Source organism: Pan troglodytes, chromosome 21, assembly GCF_028858775.2.
Source record: "Pan troglodytes isolate AG18354 chromosome 21, NHGRI_mPanTro3-v2.0_pri, whole genome shotgun sequence".
NCBI lineage: Eukaryota > Metazoa > Chordata > Mammalia > Primates > Hominidae > Pan > Pan troglodytes.
This window is the reverse complement of record NC_072419.2, coordinates 26,499,430-26,514,770: the sequence shown is the minus strand read 5'-3', so window position 1 is coordinate 26,514,770 and position 15,341 is coordinate 26,499,430. Positions and strand designations below refer to the sequence as shown.

General features: G+C 46.0%; 1 protein-coding gene across 9 annotated transcripts in view; it reads right to left on the bottom strand.

The window, feature by feature from the left end:
* The window catches only part of RIN2 (Ras and Rab interactor 2), a 251,239-nt gene that overhangs the window by 17,914 nt on the left and 217,984 nt on the right, over positions 1 to 15,341 (bottom strand). For all 9 annotated transcript variants that reach the window (XM_016937522.4, XM_063803173.1, XM_024352161.3 and 6 more), the window contains 2 exons: positions 13,915 to 14,006; positions 9,047 to 10,180 (listed from right to left, as the gene is read on the bottom strand). In XM_016937522.4, the coding sequence (XP_016793011.3) occupies positions 9,047 to 10,180; positions 13,915 to 14,006 (1,226 nt within the window). The remainder of the gene's footprint in view (positions 1 to 9,046; positions 10,181 to 13,914; positions 14,007 to 15,341) is intronic.

The window sequence follows — 15,341 nt, the reverse complement described above, 5'->3', positions numbered from 1 at the left end:
CTCAGCCTCACAAAGTGCTGGGATTACAGGTATGAGCCACCACGCCTGGCCCCATAAGATTCTGTTACCGTATTTTTACTGTTCCTTTCCTGTGTTTAGACGTGTTTAGATACATAGATACTTAGCATTGTGTTACAGTTGCCTACACTATTCAGTATGTCACATGCTGTCCAGGTTTGTAGCCTAGAAGCAGCAGGATATACCATATAGCCTAGGTATGTAGTAGGCTATGCCATCTAGCTTTGTGTAAGTACTCTATGATGCTCCCACAACAACAAAATTCTCTAACAGTGCACTTCTCAGATGTATCTCTGTAGTTAAACAACACATGATTGTATTAAAAATGTACAGGTGTGTGATGTCCCCCACCCTGTGTCCAAGTGTTCTCATTGTTCAATTCCCACCTATGAGTGAGAACATGCAGTGTTTGGTTTTCTGTCCTTGCGATAGTTTGCTCAGAATGATGGTTTCCAGCTTCATGGGGGCCTGTCGTTGGGTGGGGGGAGGGGGGAGGGATAGCATTAGGAGAAATACCTAATGTAAATGATGAGTTAATGGGTGTAGCAAACCAACACGGCACATGTATACATATGTAAAAAACCTGCACGTTGCACACATGTACCCTAGAACTTAAAGTATAATAATAATAAAAAAAAATGTACAGGTTACAACCTAAAGTTACTTGACAAAGATACAACATGAGGTTAGGGTGGGAGGGAGGTGAGGGTTGAAAAATTACCTACTGGGTTACAATGTTCATTATTCAGGTGATGGGTATACCAGAAGCCCAGACTTCATCACTACGCAACATATGCATGTTAGAATTCTGCATGCGTACTTCCTAAATACATAAACACATTTAAAATTTAAAAATCCATGAGTTTAGATCATGTGACCTCTTAGCTTATTCTAGTTCTAGCATTCTGATTTTTTTTTAAAAAAGGTAAAGTAGTAGAAATAGAAGCTAATGTTTCATAACAAGATATGGGCTTTTTTTTGTAGGGAAGTCAAATTGTGAAAATGTAAACATTTATAATTGCTAACATTTATTGGGCACTTATTTGAGCACTTCCTATTCTAATATTATATGTATTACCTCATTAACCCTCACTTCAGCCCTACGACGCTGGGACTACTGTCATTCTGTCATTCATTTTACAGATGACCATGAAGCTTGGAAGTCAGGTGACTTTCCCAGATGGTGGAGAAGAAATGCAAACCAGGTAACTTCTATTTCCGACAAGTCAGGAGATGGCACATAGACCTCTCTTGGTACAAAAAGGGCAAAACAACTTGATGCTTTCCTTTTTTATGTGCTAACATATTCTCCTTTGGCTGTATTATTGGATTAAGGATCAGAACTAACATTGAGTGAAAGCTCAGTATGTCTACTAAGCACTTTACAGGTATTTAAACAATTCTTTGACTAAAATGGGTGCATAATCCCCATTTGTCTTAGTTTGGATTCTCTCAGAAGCCAACCCTGAGACAAGGATTTGAGTGTGAGTAGTTAAATTTGAGAAGTGACCCCAGGAAGCACTGACTGGGGAGAGAAGGCAGCCAATATAGTTTGCTTTATTAAGCCAGTTATCACCACTGGCAGGTGGATCTCAGCCCTGCTGGGGAGCTCCAAGAGGTGGCGTTGAACATGCCTTACAGTTGCTCCCCCTGGAGGAGAGGCAGCTGGGTTATGGATACACATGCTCCCTTCAGTCCCTGGTTGAGGCTGCTCCTGGAGGTGGACGGGCATCAATTCCCCAGGCTTTCTAGCCCACCCTGGGCCAGAGCTCTGGTGAAAGCCTCATGCAAAATGTCACAGGTGCTGGAAGCTGGACGTCAGACTGGTAAGCAAGTGTCAGTGGGCAGAGCACAATGGCATCCACAACACCGTGTTACATTTGAGGCAACTGAGGCACAGACATATTAAGAAATATGACCAAGCACCCACAAGTCAGGAACAGCAGAGTCAGGGCTTCAAACCTGCCTGAGCCCTTCCTCTGAGCCACCACTCGCCCCTGACTTTCAGCCAAGAAACTTCTCTATCTTATGTGAGCAGAGCTGGTGGCTGAGGAGGGTGGAAGGCAGGATCTTGAAAATATGACACCAGGGCCGCCATGACAGCATTTTGCTAATCCTCTATTACAAACTACGCAAAAAAACAGCAGGCCACCTGGGGTTGCAGAGGCGCTCAGGTCAGACGCCAAGTCTGAATGGGTAGCTTTCTGGTTTCTGACCGTCAAAGAAGATGACCTTTCCCAGCCTCAGCTTCCTCATCTGTAAAATAGGGCCACGCACAGCTTCCCGGGGTGGTTGCTGGGAGGACTGGGTGGCGTCTCCACCAGGAGCAATTGTATGCATCTGACGCCTCGTAAGCACGCTGCTTTCTTTGTTGTCTCCGCCCTGACATAGAGTCAATTAGTCTTCTCTCTTTGAGGGGAAGCCCTCTGAAAACCACACTGGGGTTCCTGCAGTCTAGTGTCACCTGAAGTCCCCAGCATGAGGCCCTCATGGAGCACACACTCCAAAAGTGTGAAGTTTAACAGAAAATTCTTCCTTTGGGAGAAGACATGGAATTATGTTTCTTCTCTTTACCCTGCAGAATACAGGCGTGTAACTCTAGCGATGAAATCACCGCCCAGGCATGGGGCAGGCAGGTGTGGGGCACCCTGTCACTCTGCAGGGATGTCCTGTAACCTGGGTTGGTTTTAAGTATTGTCGGCCATGCACACTTTGGCTCATAAATAATAAATACTGAAGGACACGGTATGATTTTTTTTTTTTTTTTTTTTTTTTTTTTGAGACGGAGTCTCGCTCTGTCGCCCAGGCTGGAGTGCAGTGGCGCGATCTCGGCTCACTGCAAGCTCCGCCTCCCGGGTTCATGCCATTCTCCTGCCTCAGCCTCCCGAGTAGCTGGGACTACAGGCGCCCGCTACCACGCCCGGCTAATTTTTTGTATTTTTAGTAGAGACGGGGTTTCACCGTATTAGCCAGGATGGTCTCGATCTCCTGACCTCGTGATCCGCCCGCCTCGGCCTCCCAAAGTGCTGGGATTACAGGCGTGAGCCACCGCGCCCGGCCAGGACACGGTATGATTTTAAGGAAGATCCCATTAGCCCAGCAAGGAAAGGGGCCGAAATAAGGATAACAAGCACTGGGGCTTTGATCCACTTCAGTTTCTGCTCATTTTGGTGGGCTTTAAGGAAAGCTAGTCTGCAAAAGTATGGGCTACATCTGTGTGATATTTGATGTAGGGAATCCATCAGCCTGATTTCAGTGTCTTTTAGTAAAAGGCCAGGAAAAATGAAAGCAGGGAAGAAGAGACCAATCTCCCTTATGGAAGAATTCCAAATAATTTATGTAGATCCTCCCGCTTCTGGGAGGTGGAGCTTAATTCTACTCCATCCCTTGATTGTGGGCAGTGCTAAGTGACTTGCTTCCAAAGAACAGAGTATGGAAAGAAGGGAATCTTTAATTTTACAGGGCAGAAACCTGGCATACATGGCCTGGGTCAGGGGATTGGGAGAACAATTTCAGTGATGAGTCATACAGACAGCAGTACCTGTGATGTGCCTTCACCTCTGAGGTCACCTTCCCGCCACATAAAACCAACTGGAAGGCAGCGGTAATTCCCTGCCACCAGAAGTATAGACAAGGCCTGCCAAGGGACCGTGTCAGTCGCGCTTGCATCTTGGCTTGACCTTGCTATGCTTTTGGTTTCTTCATCTATAGAAGTGAGGGCAATAAATGGAGCCTCCCAAGGCATTTGGAGGATTAAAAGGGATTCTATACATCAAAGTGCTTTGTAAACCATACAGGGCCGCCCACGAGGAGTGATTACCAGTGCTCTCACTTGGCTCTTTTAAAAACAGGGATGCATTTAATTCGTACGCTTTGACTCTACAGAGGAGGTGGCTGTGACTTCACCTGGGCCTGGACAATAACTGAGAAGCTCCAAAGTGGATACTGTGTCTGCGAGAAGAGAGTGGGGGCTGTGTCTACAACATTTGTTCCCTGTTGAGAGACTGAGCTAGTGAGACAAGGCTGTGGGTAGGACCTGAGGACCAGGGAGGGCTGCGTCTATGCGGTGCTGGCCTCACAGAGGCAGCCAGTGGGGACCCTCCTTTTGGCTGGAGTGGAGGGGTGGAAAAACATAGGTGTGCCCTAAAGAGCCTGATGCTGCTACACGATTCATGCAGCATTTTAGGTGTCCTTTGGGTGACATTCCTCAATTCCTACATGAATTCCTCTTTTACCTGGTGAGGTTTCCTGCCTGGGAGGTAGAAAGACTCTAGGAATATGGTCAAAAAATACTCTGGAGCAGATATCTTCATGTGACTTATTTTGTGATGCCATCCGCCACCCACCTTGTGAGCAAGGTCTTTCCGAATTACTGAGCTAACAGGCCCCTTGTGCAGGCTGTCATGGAGTCAGGGGCTCAGGGTCAGAGAGTCACAACTCCAGGGGTGTCAACCTTGTTTTGGTTGATGTAACATAATTGACCCCATTTCGATGGCCTAAAGTAAAAATTAATCAACAAAAGATGTCCCACAGGGGAAAACCAAGTGCTTCTTGTCGTGGTCTTCTATTTAAATTAATTTTTGGAAATAATATAGGTATCCTTTTGCATACCACAATCTTTCTTCTTTTTCTCTGCCTCTTGTTAACTCTACAAGGACATTTGTTCCTTCAGGCAATAGGGTCACATGTACTAGATCAGAAGTCAGAAGATTCAAGGTTTTAATCTCTGTTTGGCACTAACATGCCTCCCTGGCTACACCTCTCAGAAGAGTTTTTTTTTTTTGAGATGGAGTTTCACTCTTGTTGCCCAGGCTGGAGTGCAATGGCATGATCTCGGCTTATTGCAACCTCCGCCTCCCGGGTTCAAGTGATTCTCCTGCCTCAGCCTCTGAGTAGCTGGGATTATAGGCATCCACCACCATGCCTGGCTTTTTTTTTTGTATTTTTAGTAGAGACTGGGTTTCACCATGTTGGCCAGGCTGGTCTCAAACTCCTGACCTCAGGTGATCCACCCACCTCGGCCTCCCTAAGTGCTGGGATTACAGGTGTGAGCCACTGCGCCTGGCCCCAGAATAGCTCTTTTTCTTAAAAAATAACCCAGATAACTCAGGGGCTTGAACCAAACTGTGACCTGAAAAATTAAAAACAAGTCACACTAGATATTGAAGCTAGAGCCAGCTTAAATACTCATTTGAAAACAAAAACAAAAACAAAAAAAAACCAGATCTGAGTAGTTGTGATTGTTTAACTCCCCAGGAATCATTTCAATCCCCTTTTCTATGTGCGCTATACTCTCCGGTGTCTAACATTTTCCGTATCATTTCTCTATTAACAAACAAAAAACACTCAGATACGTAAATCGAAGTGATCTTTGAAATATGTGGAAATTGATTTTAAGGGTACTTTTTCTTCAAATCGTTAAATTGCTCTTTGGAGAAAACATACATTTTGGTTTGTAGCACTTAAATAAGCACAGTACTGTCTCATTTTCTGCTACTGACTTCTAGGAATATGAATAGTTGGCTCTTTCGTATCACTGCTGATAGTCTGTGGAGAGTATCTGAATGAAATAGAAAATTCAAGATTACTAACATTTTTGGATTTGGACAAATTTTGTTTTTCTTGAAACAAGGCTTGAAAACAGAGGGATTTCCCAAGACTGACATCAAGTCAGAAATAAACATCATTTTACTAAAATGAAAACACTAACCACACCATTGCAACAAGTTCTGCAAAATGAAGATTTGTCTACCAGAAACTTTGGTTGGATATCCCCCATGGGTTGAAAAAGACTAAAGCAAGAGCGGTGGGATGTGAACACCCACCAGTGAGGAACGTGTGTTGGAGCAGGAAGTGATTTCGCCCCATCTACATCCTATAGCATGGGTCATCAGTAATGAGCGCAGCACACTGTCCGTGAAGAGGTTGATCCCAATACTTTAAGTAGGGCCCCCAAACTGCACACTTCTTATTAAAGCATTTGTCTGTTCTTCCATGTACCACTCTGGAAGGGTGAGAGTAGGTGATGGCTCTCTGGAAGGGAAGCCCAGTATGTGGCCTGGAATGAATAGAGAGCTGGCACACACAGGAACGAGCCCGTGTCTCCCCAACCAGGAGAGCCAAGCTGGTGCCAGGCAATGAACATGTATTCAGGAACCTCTGCATAGCAGGGCTTTTGGTTGGAAGTGCTCCAAAGCGTAGTCTAAATAGAATGCAAATTCTCCATGAGAGAACATAATCATTTACAGGGGCAGTTTTTCGGTTTTGAGATTGATTCACTGTTTATCATTTGCACTTGTCTAGAAAGTGCTAGGAAGGATAGTGACACCAGCACATGGGCAAAAGGAAAGTGACTGAGAACTATTTGTTTTTCTCATTAGCTTTTCTCTATGTAACTGAAGAACCACCCTCTGAAGAAGACAGATGAGTATTATCTCCATATACTAAAGGGATACACGTGCATGCATTCACAGGGTCATTTTCACCTAAGAATGACTGCTCTAACATACATGGATTAAACCAGTGTATTATCTCCTCCTACCTTCTTGACTTCAAGTTGTTCCATAAATCTAGGCTTTAAATTAGAATTCTGTCTTCTAGTTCAGAGCTATCTTCTTCAGAAGCTATAGGAAATGAGGATAGAACTAGATTTTTTTTTTTAAAGCAGACATAGACCAGTTTTTAAGCCCACATAGACAAGTGGGCTGGCTAAGTCCATGTTCTGGTCAGAGGCCTAATCTAATAAAGTGCACCTCTATGGGGACTGGCTTTCTAATAGTTAGGGTCGCATCTTTCCTTCCACCTGGACTTGTGATGAGTTTCTCAGGTTGACCTCTGCTCCCACTCACCTTCTTTATTTCAAAAGCCTAGCACTGTCACTATACTTTCAAAACAGAATGATGTTTCACTGGTGAAGAAACAGGAAGAACTGACTGCTTTTAGTGCAAAAGTTTAAAAAAACCAAACCAAACAAACCCACAGAAAAAGCATGGCAATGCTTGTGGAGGCCATATCCATAACTCAACAGAGAGCTTTAGTCTGAGCTGCCTCAACACAGGGTTGGCCGTGCAGTTACAATTCCCCTGAACTACTGATGAGAAAATAGAAACACAAGCAGCAGCAGCAGAACAGTGAGCTCAGCAAACATGGGCTTCTGATCCGATGGAAGTTCAAATACCGCACCTGCTAGTTTACTAGAGAGTGTGGCTGTCAGACAAATGGCATGGCCTGGCAGAGCCCTCCTTGCCTTCCGCCAATCCTTAAGGGATGACGATGCGTGTTCACAGGGGTGAGGTGAGGACCCACTGGAATAGCTTGGACAGGCTGCCGGGCTTATACTCGAAGCTCCATAAATCATTTTAAATTAAAGGCTGCATCCTTCTAGAGTAGTGAAATACATAATTTTCAGCATGTTTTTTGGAGAAAATGAGTGAGTCCTTGAGTTCTAAGAGCAAGTACCATATCCGAATTTAACTACAAAAGGAGCTGGCTGAAGAGCTTCCCGGGACTAACTTGGGTTGGTTCTTACAGCATCAGCAGGGAGGGAAGGCCAGGCACTGTGGGCTGGTTGGCGCCGCTGGCCACATAGCTCAGGCCTGACATCAGCGCCTGCCTGGCTGCACCCCCCTCTGACCCCAGCCCCTAAGAGGAAGCTTCTCCTGCAGGTTGGGTTTCTGTTAATATTGAGTCAGATACGGTCTCCCTTGAGAGCGGGTCTCTGGTGGGATGGGGAAAAAGGCAGCCTGTGTGGATATTCTGCTGTCTCCTTGACGTCTTTTTCAATTAGAAGGCACCTCACAAGGGCACATTCCTTTAGCCACTCACTCCAGCAACACCCCAGCTTTAACCACGCCCTGATCAACCAGGCCTGGCCTCAGTCAAACCACAAGAAAACAAACAAGGCTTTGATTCCTTTGTGAGAAAAATCAAAGAGCTGCTGAAAATCACTTAAACGAGAAAAAAGAGAGGAGAGAGAGAGAGACAGAGAAAGAGAAAGAGCCCTCTATCACACACTGTTTACTACTTTCAACAAATGGACCCAATCAGAAAGAAAAAATTGGGGTGTAGCTTCTGAACCGCCTGGAAATGTTTGGTAGCTCCAAAGGCTCCTGCTGCCTGGTGAATAAAGTCTCTGAAATTAACCTTCAAGAGTCAACCTTCTAAAATTAAAAACAACAAACAAACAAAAAACCTTCAACATTCTCACCCTGGAAGAAGAGACTGCTTGCCAAATTCAAATTTGCCTTGGCCAAAGTAACCATTAGCAACTCATCCTTTAAATGAGATTATAAAGAAAGAATTTCCCCTTGAAGTTGGAGAAAACACCTTTCATGTGACCTCCAAACTATGTTACTTATTTTAAAGTTACACAAAACAAACTTGTCTTTTTCAGTTTTTGCTTACTCCCAAGCCGTGCTGCTTACAGAAGTGTATGGGATGAGGAGCCAGCAGGATGGTAACCTTGAGGGAGAACAGGGGGCCCGGGGTCCCTAGATGCTGGTCAGGTTCTGCTTATCCAGGGGTTGGTAGTTGTCCCACAGGTAAGCTTGCGGTGGAAACTCATTCCAATGCATACCTGAGTTTTGTGCTCTCTGAACATATGCTACACCTCAATAAAAAGTTTACTTGCAACCAAGACAGAACAAAATACCCACTGCCTCTCAGAAGATAACAAAACTACCTTTGTATGTATGCACAGCCTGCAGAGAAGCACGCGTCCAGAAACACCCGGCACATGTAACACACACACGTTACCACAGCAGGCGGCAGCTGGACCCACAGAGGACCAAACTCCATCCCTGAACGGAATCACTGTGCAGCTCCAATCTGTCACTCCCGAAGACATTTTTGAGTCTGGCAGTTAGCAGCTACTTTGAGAAACTGATTTTTCCATTCAAACCGGGAGAGAAGGTGGAGCTGGGTGTTGTTTTGAACTTCGGAGTAAACTTCATAAAAAATAACAAACATAGGTTGCACTGCCCGGACGGAGTTACAATAGATTTTATATTTTAAAAAAGAGGGTACTTACCTATTTGGTCTTCAGGGATCAGCGACTCGATGGGGGGGTCCAGCTCCGAGCTCTGAGACAAATAGTTCTTGACCTGGGTCATGAACTGCCGGATGGTCTGCAGCATGTCGGTGCTGGACACGTGGCACTCCTTGTTCTCCTGCAGGAAGCTCACGTAGTCCTGCACTAAGCACCCGAAGTAGGTGCATTTGTCCCGGGAAAGCTCGGCGATCCTGCGGACCATCCGCTTCTCCGGGGTCATGAAGGAGCTGAACACCCCGCTCACCTTCTGCAGCTGGGACTTGACGAGCTTGGGCAGCACGAAGGAGCTGCTCCTTTTCTTTTTGGACTTGATGGGGGGCGCCATGGTCTCTTGGTCACTTTCCCCCTCGTAGTCCTCCAGGCTGCTGTTGGTGTCCGCCTCGTAGCCAAACAGAGGCATGCTCCGGTCGAACTCCAGCGAGTCGGAGGAGGAAGTAGAAATGCTCATGTCGCTCAGCCGCTGCCGGCCTCCATGGCACGGGGGCCGTGATTCAGAGCTGGGCGGCGGGGCCCTTGTGCAATCCCCCGGGGCGGCCTCAGGCGGGGCCCCACCTGGGCTGCCAGCTGTGCCCAGCTCCAGCTCCGGGCCTGCGCCCGGCCGGCCGCCGCTCAAGGTCTTTGCGCCGCCCTCTGCTTCCAGAAAAGAAGCCTGCTTCTTCAGCCGGGGTGGAGGGATGGGAGTTGGTTTCGTTCCAGGCAGAGCTACGTTCCCATGTTTGTTATGGTTGACTGTTTCTGGCATGCTCGTCTGGGTTTCAGTCCTGGCCAGCCGAGGGCTTGTGTGGAGACTATTAATAGCGGGTGGCGGGGGCCTGGGTGGGGGGGACCGAGTCCGCTCCGTGCCATTCGCGTTGGGAGTCCTTGTGCTCGGCCGTTTCAGGCCTCCACTGAGGTCCTGGCTGTGCACTTTCAAGAAAAGGGGATTAATAAAGCACAGGGCCCCGTTGGTCTGGCTGCACTCCAGCTCTGAAGGCGTCCTGGTTTTGATAGAATGCACTCCATTTATAAGGCAGAGCTGACGCAGGGAGGCAGGACAGACACCGTCGGAGGAGAGAGGCCTATGGGGAGGTGGAGGGTTCGGGGGTTTGCTGTCAGCTGGGGAGCTCCAGAAATCTGAAAGTCATTATCAGTGAACACAAGAATGTAAATACGGTACACTCAGACCATTCCTTCACAAATTAAAAAAAGCACACTGCATGACAACGCGAGTCTTGCGGGGTGGGGTAGGGGGTGCGTTGTACTCAGGTTTACTGCATTCCTTTACTGGAAAGGGCAGAAAAGCTGCCAGGCCCAGCTGTGGGCTCACAGGAAGGCTCCAGGGGTCTGTCACCTTCAAAGCCCTGGAGAAATGGCTTGGCCAACGTAGGATTCCAGCCCTGCCTTTTCACAGGTAAGTTGGAAGAAAAAAAGGAACTGGAATTGCTCCAGTATAAGCTCAAAAAAGGTCACTGGGGCTTCCTGACTTGCTTTACAAAAACTGAACCGACTTACAAAGCAACACCACCCTTTCCCAACAACTTCTCCTGGGATGCCCTCCACAGTGCAGCTGCCAGCCAAGGAATCGGGCCTTGAAGTTCCCCTTTAATGGGCAGGACCAGCAGCTGGGCCTGGGGGATGTTACACAATCTGCCTAGGGTTTTACACATTCAGCATTAAAACCACCAAAGGAGGAAAACTACATTCATGGGTCCCATCAGCAGAAAAACCACAGCAAGCTTAATGTGCAGTGCAGGCCCGACCATTTACCTTTGTGGTTTGGAGTCCCTCCTTCCCAAATCCTATATAACCTCCTCACCATGCTCATAAATATGCAATGCTCTGCGAAGTAGTGCAGATTGCTTATTGATCTGTACTGCCTGTGTCTCCTCTTGCAGATGAGTCTCAGTGTTCCATGTAAGTTGAGGGAGGTAGTGCTGTGATCAGTGGTGCCTGTTATAATTTCCATTTGGGATAGGTTATTCTTTTTTTTTTTTTTCCCTTGAGACGGAGTCTTGCCGTGTCGCCCAGGCTGGAGTGCAGTGGCACGATCTTGGCTCACTGCAACCACCACCTCCCAGGTTCAAGTGATTCTCCTTCCTCAGCCTCCCGAGTAGCTAGGACTACAGGCACACACCACCACGCCTGGCTAATTTTGGTATTTTTAGGAGAGACGGGGTTTCACCATGTTTACCAGGCTGGTCTCCAACTCCTGACCTCAGGTGATCCACCTGCCTTGGCCTCCCAAAGTGCTGGGATTACAGGAGTGAGCCACTGTGCCTGGCCTGGAATGGGTTATTCTCTATCTTTAGCTATGCTTTGCAGTGTCTTTCTTTCCCATGGGCCCAGAATGGCTGGCCATGGGAGGACTGAGATGAAGCCCTTTGGGAGTCCTGGCTCTCCCTTGTCTGTGTGGTGACAGCCGTGTCACCTGCCTTATGTAATCTATCCTGTATCCCTCCTTCTCTCTCCCGACTCCCGCACTGTCCAACAAGAAAGCCAACAGCCACAGGTGACTATTGAGCACGTGAAGTTGGCTAGTACAACCGAGGAAGTCAATATCAAATCTCCTTCAGTGTCAATCAATTTAAATTTTAGAACTCATGTTCAGTTCAGTTACTGGAAAACGTTTAAGTATCTTTGGAACTTGGTTATGAGAATCTACTTTTTTAACTGTGAATTTAATGAAATCTAAATACAAACCATGTATTTCTGACAAACATTCAGGGCCTGAGTTGAGATATCCTGTAAGTATAAAATAACTCATTGGGTTTCGAATACATGATATGAAAAAAAGAATGTAAAACATTTCATACCTTAAAATTTTTTTATATTGGCTGCATGTAGAAATTATAATGTTTTGGATATATTAAATACAACAAAATAAATTATTAAAATCAATTTAACCTGTGTGGCTACTAGAAAATTTCAAATTACACACAGATTAGCCTTATGTTTCTATTAGCCAGGACAGCAGGTCTTGGAGAAATTACTTCCACCTCCTTTGAGTCCTCCTTAGACTTATACTGTCACAGCTGTAAATCTTTTGTAAGGCTTTGTATATTTAGTTCATGTGTATATCTATCTCCCATATAAACTACAAATCTCATTGGCAGTAGGTACAGGCACAGGGAGTGAGAGGGGATCTTATTAACCCTTGAGTCCTTGGTCTGGGGCACAGTGTCTGCCACAAAGCAGACCCTCGAGGAATATTAGTTTGACGAACAGTATTTTTACTGAGGCACAGAATTTTAAAATATGCTATCTCTACGCAAAATGGATAATATGCACATTGAGAATCACAAGTCGAATATATGTTAATTAGCCCTCAGTCGCTTCTGGTTAGTAGCCACTGGAGCAAACTCTTTTCACCTCTCTCGGCATGGCACAAGCATTGTCCTTGACACTTTAGTCCTTCAGACTCAGCACTATGCACTCACTAAGCCTGTGGACCATCAGACTGGAGCTATGTGGACAGAGGTCAGGAGAGAGAACTGAGACCCGGTGCACATCTTCAAGAGGCCTAGAATCTAGTTGACAATATTGACTTAACTTCAGCAAGTATTTTAATCTCTCTCCAAAGGTATGCAGAACTTAGTTGCAAGAGAAGGTGTAACTTTTAAATAGGGACGTTTCTATGGCCTGAGAGTTTTACCAGTATTCTCTTTCCAAATCCCATTACCCAGTCTTGCCATCAGACAGGCCTCAAACACAGAAGGCAATCCTTCTACAGATACAATCTAAGTTTCATGGTCGAGCACAGTGGCGCACGCCTGTAATCCCAGCACTTTGGGAAACCAAAGCGGGTGGATCACCAAAAGTCAGGATTTCGAGACCAGCTTGGCCAACGTGGTGAAACGCCGTCTCTACTGAAAATACAAACATTATCTGGGCATGGTGGCAAGTGCCTGTAACCCCAGCTACTCGGGAGGCTAAGGTGGGAGGATTGCTTGAACCTGGGAGGCAGAAGCTGCAGACAGCTGAGATCTCAACACTGCACTCCAGCCTGGGTGACAGAGCGAGACTCCCTCTCAAAAAAAAAAAAAAAAAAAAAAAAAATTGCAGTTTCAGCAAAAGGGAATTCAAAGCTATGCCCAGGCTCCTCTCTGAAGCTTCCTTGGAAATGGCGCTTGCTTCAAAACAAGTTCTTTAAATTAAGAGAAAAATATGCCAGAGGAGGAATACATACATCTTTTATTTGCTGGGTCAAGTATCACAGTGAGTGAAGTCCTAAAATCTTAAGAGAATTTCCTCTTTTGATCTAGGAGGAACATTTTTTGCAAAAGCTAAACCCACATAGATTCCCCCAAGGCAATGGGGAAAAGAAGTTAAAGTGGGTGAGTTGTATGTCTTGATCCATTGTCAACCATTGTCCGGCAGACTTGTGGGGACTTAGGGGACATCGGCAAAGGGACAGGACGGGGAAGCAAGTACCCAGCTGCCGGACCAAGGATCCCCGGCAGGGTTAGGACATGGACCAGAACAGCAGGACAAGAATTGAACGACGAGAGAGGAAGTGGAACAGATGTTACTCTAGATGTCTGTGCTGTCAAATTCCTCAAAGCACAGAAGTGCCGTCAATGCCCGTGTGCCCCTCAAAAAAAAAAAAAAAAAATCATGCACGCGAGATGCACTACACTGGATTCCTCTTTCTGTCAAGTGCTGCCTCTCCCCAGGAAGATGCCTCAGAAAGAGAAGACATCAACACGTTACAGATGTTTACATGAGGACGTCAACATTTTGGACAGCCCAAACTCACTGATGGAGAAGCTGGAGAGATTGACGGAGCAATGTAGCCTCAGTGAGCCCACCATTGACTCTGCTCCATGGATTCATTTTTAGATAGACTCAGGCAGGGGGCACACACTTACTTAGTCCCATCTGGGCCAGTTCTTCAAGCTGAGCCTCCGACTTGGCTGTTGAAATGGCATAAGGCAACTTCAAGGTAAATGGTAGAACATCCCTGATTGTTCAGAAAAAGAGAGAATGTTTGTAATTACATGTCTGCTTTCTATCTTGTGTTTATTTTCATCATAGAGATGTTTTAGCTTAAACTGTTTAAAATGTCCTAAGTAGACACCATACCATATCGACAAAGTTATCTTTCCTGGTGGTAAAACTTAACACTTAAAATTCCTGTCTGTATTATCACACACTCAGGACAGGCTGAGAGAAAAACCAGCATAGTTTCAGTATCAAAGTAGGGACCCAATTGCCCTGCTGAGTAGCTAAAACGTATGTAGAGTTTACATCAGAATTGCTAACTTGTTGGTAGATCTAGCATGCATATAAAACATTATGTACTAATTCACTGCATGCCTATGTGAATGTTGGGCCGAAACTGCCTGGGCAGGAATGTGGAATCCTAAACCGAGATGAATTAGCCCATTGCCTTGCACACTGCAGGCTCTCAATGAATATCTGTTGGCTTTACTTATGAAATCTTCCCATTAGAGCCCACACGTTGGCCTTGGTGTGCTGGAGACAAAACGTTCTCCTGTGTTTGAAGGCAGAGCTTCGCTAATGTACAGATAGATACCCAGGGTCTTGTTATACTGCACACTCTGATTCCAGAGGTCTGGGAGGGACTGGAGATTCGGCATTTCTGCCAAGCTCTTAGAGGATGCTGATGCTGCTGGACCCTGGACCAGGCTTTGAATAGGAAAGCAAGTCTAAGGTCCCTCATGCCAATAACCCCAGCACCCAAGCAGCATGGTGCCACGTGCAGATGGACAAACACACATGGCAGAGAGAGCAACAGACCCAACAGGAGACAGCCCAGCCAGCATCAGGGACCTGCCACAGCCATGGGCCATGACTTGCTTTCTTGGAAAGGGCAAAGGCAGACTTAAACATTTGCTCATGTTCATTCACAAAGGTTAGGACCATGCTCTAAGCACTGGTGAATTCCCCACAGGGCAAAGCACAACACTGTCCTGACACAGACAGGCAGAAAGTGCTTGAATGAATGAATGAATATTCAATAACTATGGTGACTTAATCAAAAAAGAGGGTTTGTTTGTTTGTTTTTTTCCAGTGGTGGTAATAGTCTTACAAAGAAATAATTATTCATTCATTTGTTCCACAGATGTTTATGATCATCTGCAATGTGACAGACATTGCATCAGGGGCTGGGAACGAAACAGACGGAAGTTCCTGCCTGCATGGAGCTCCATGTCAGGGGATACCGATAGACAATAAACAAATACACAATTTACAGAATCTATGAGAAGGAGATCCATGACATGGATAAAAGTGAAGCAGGAAAGGAGAATAAAGAGTGTTTGAGTGTGAAGGT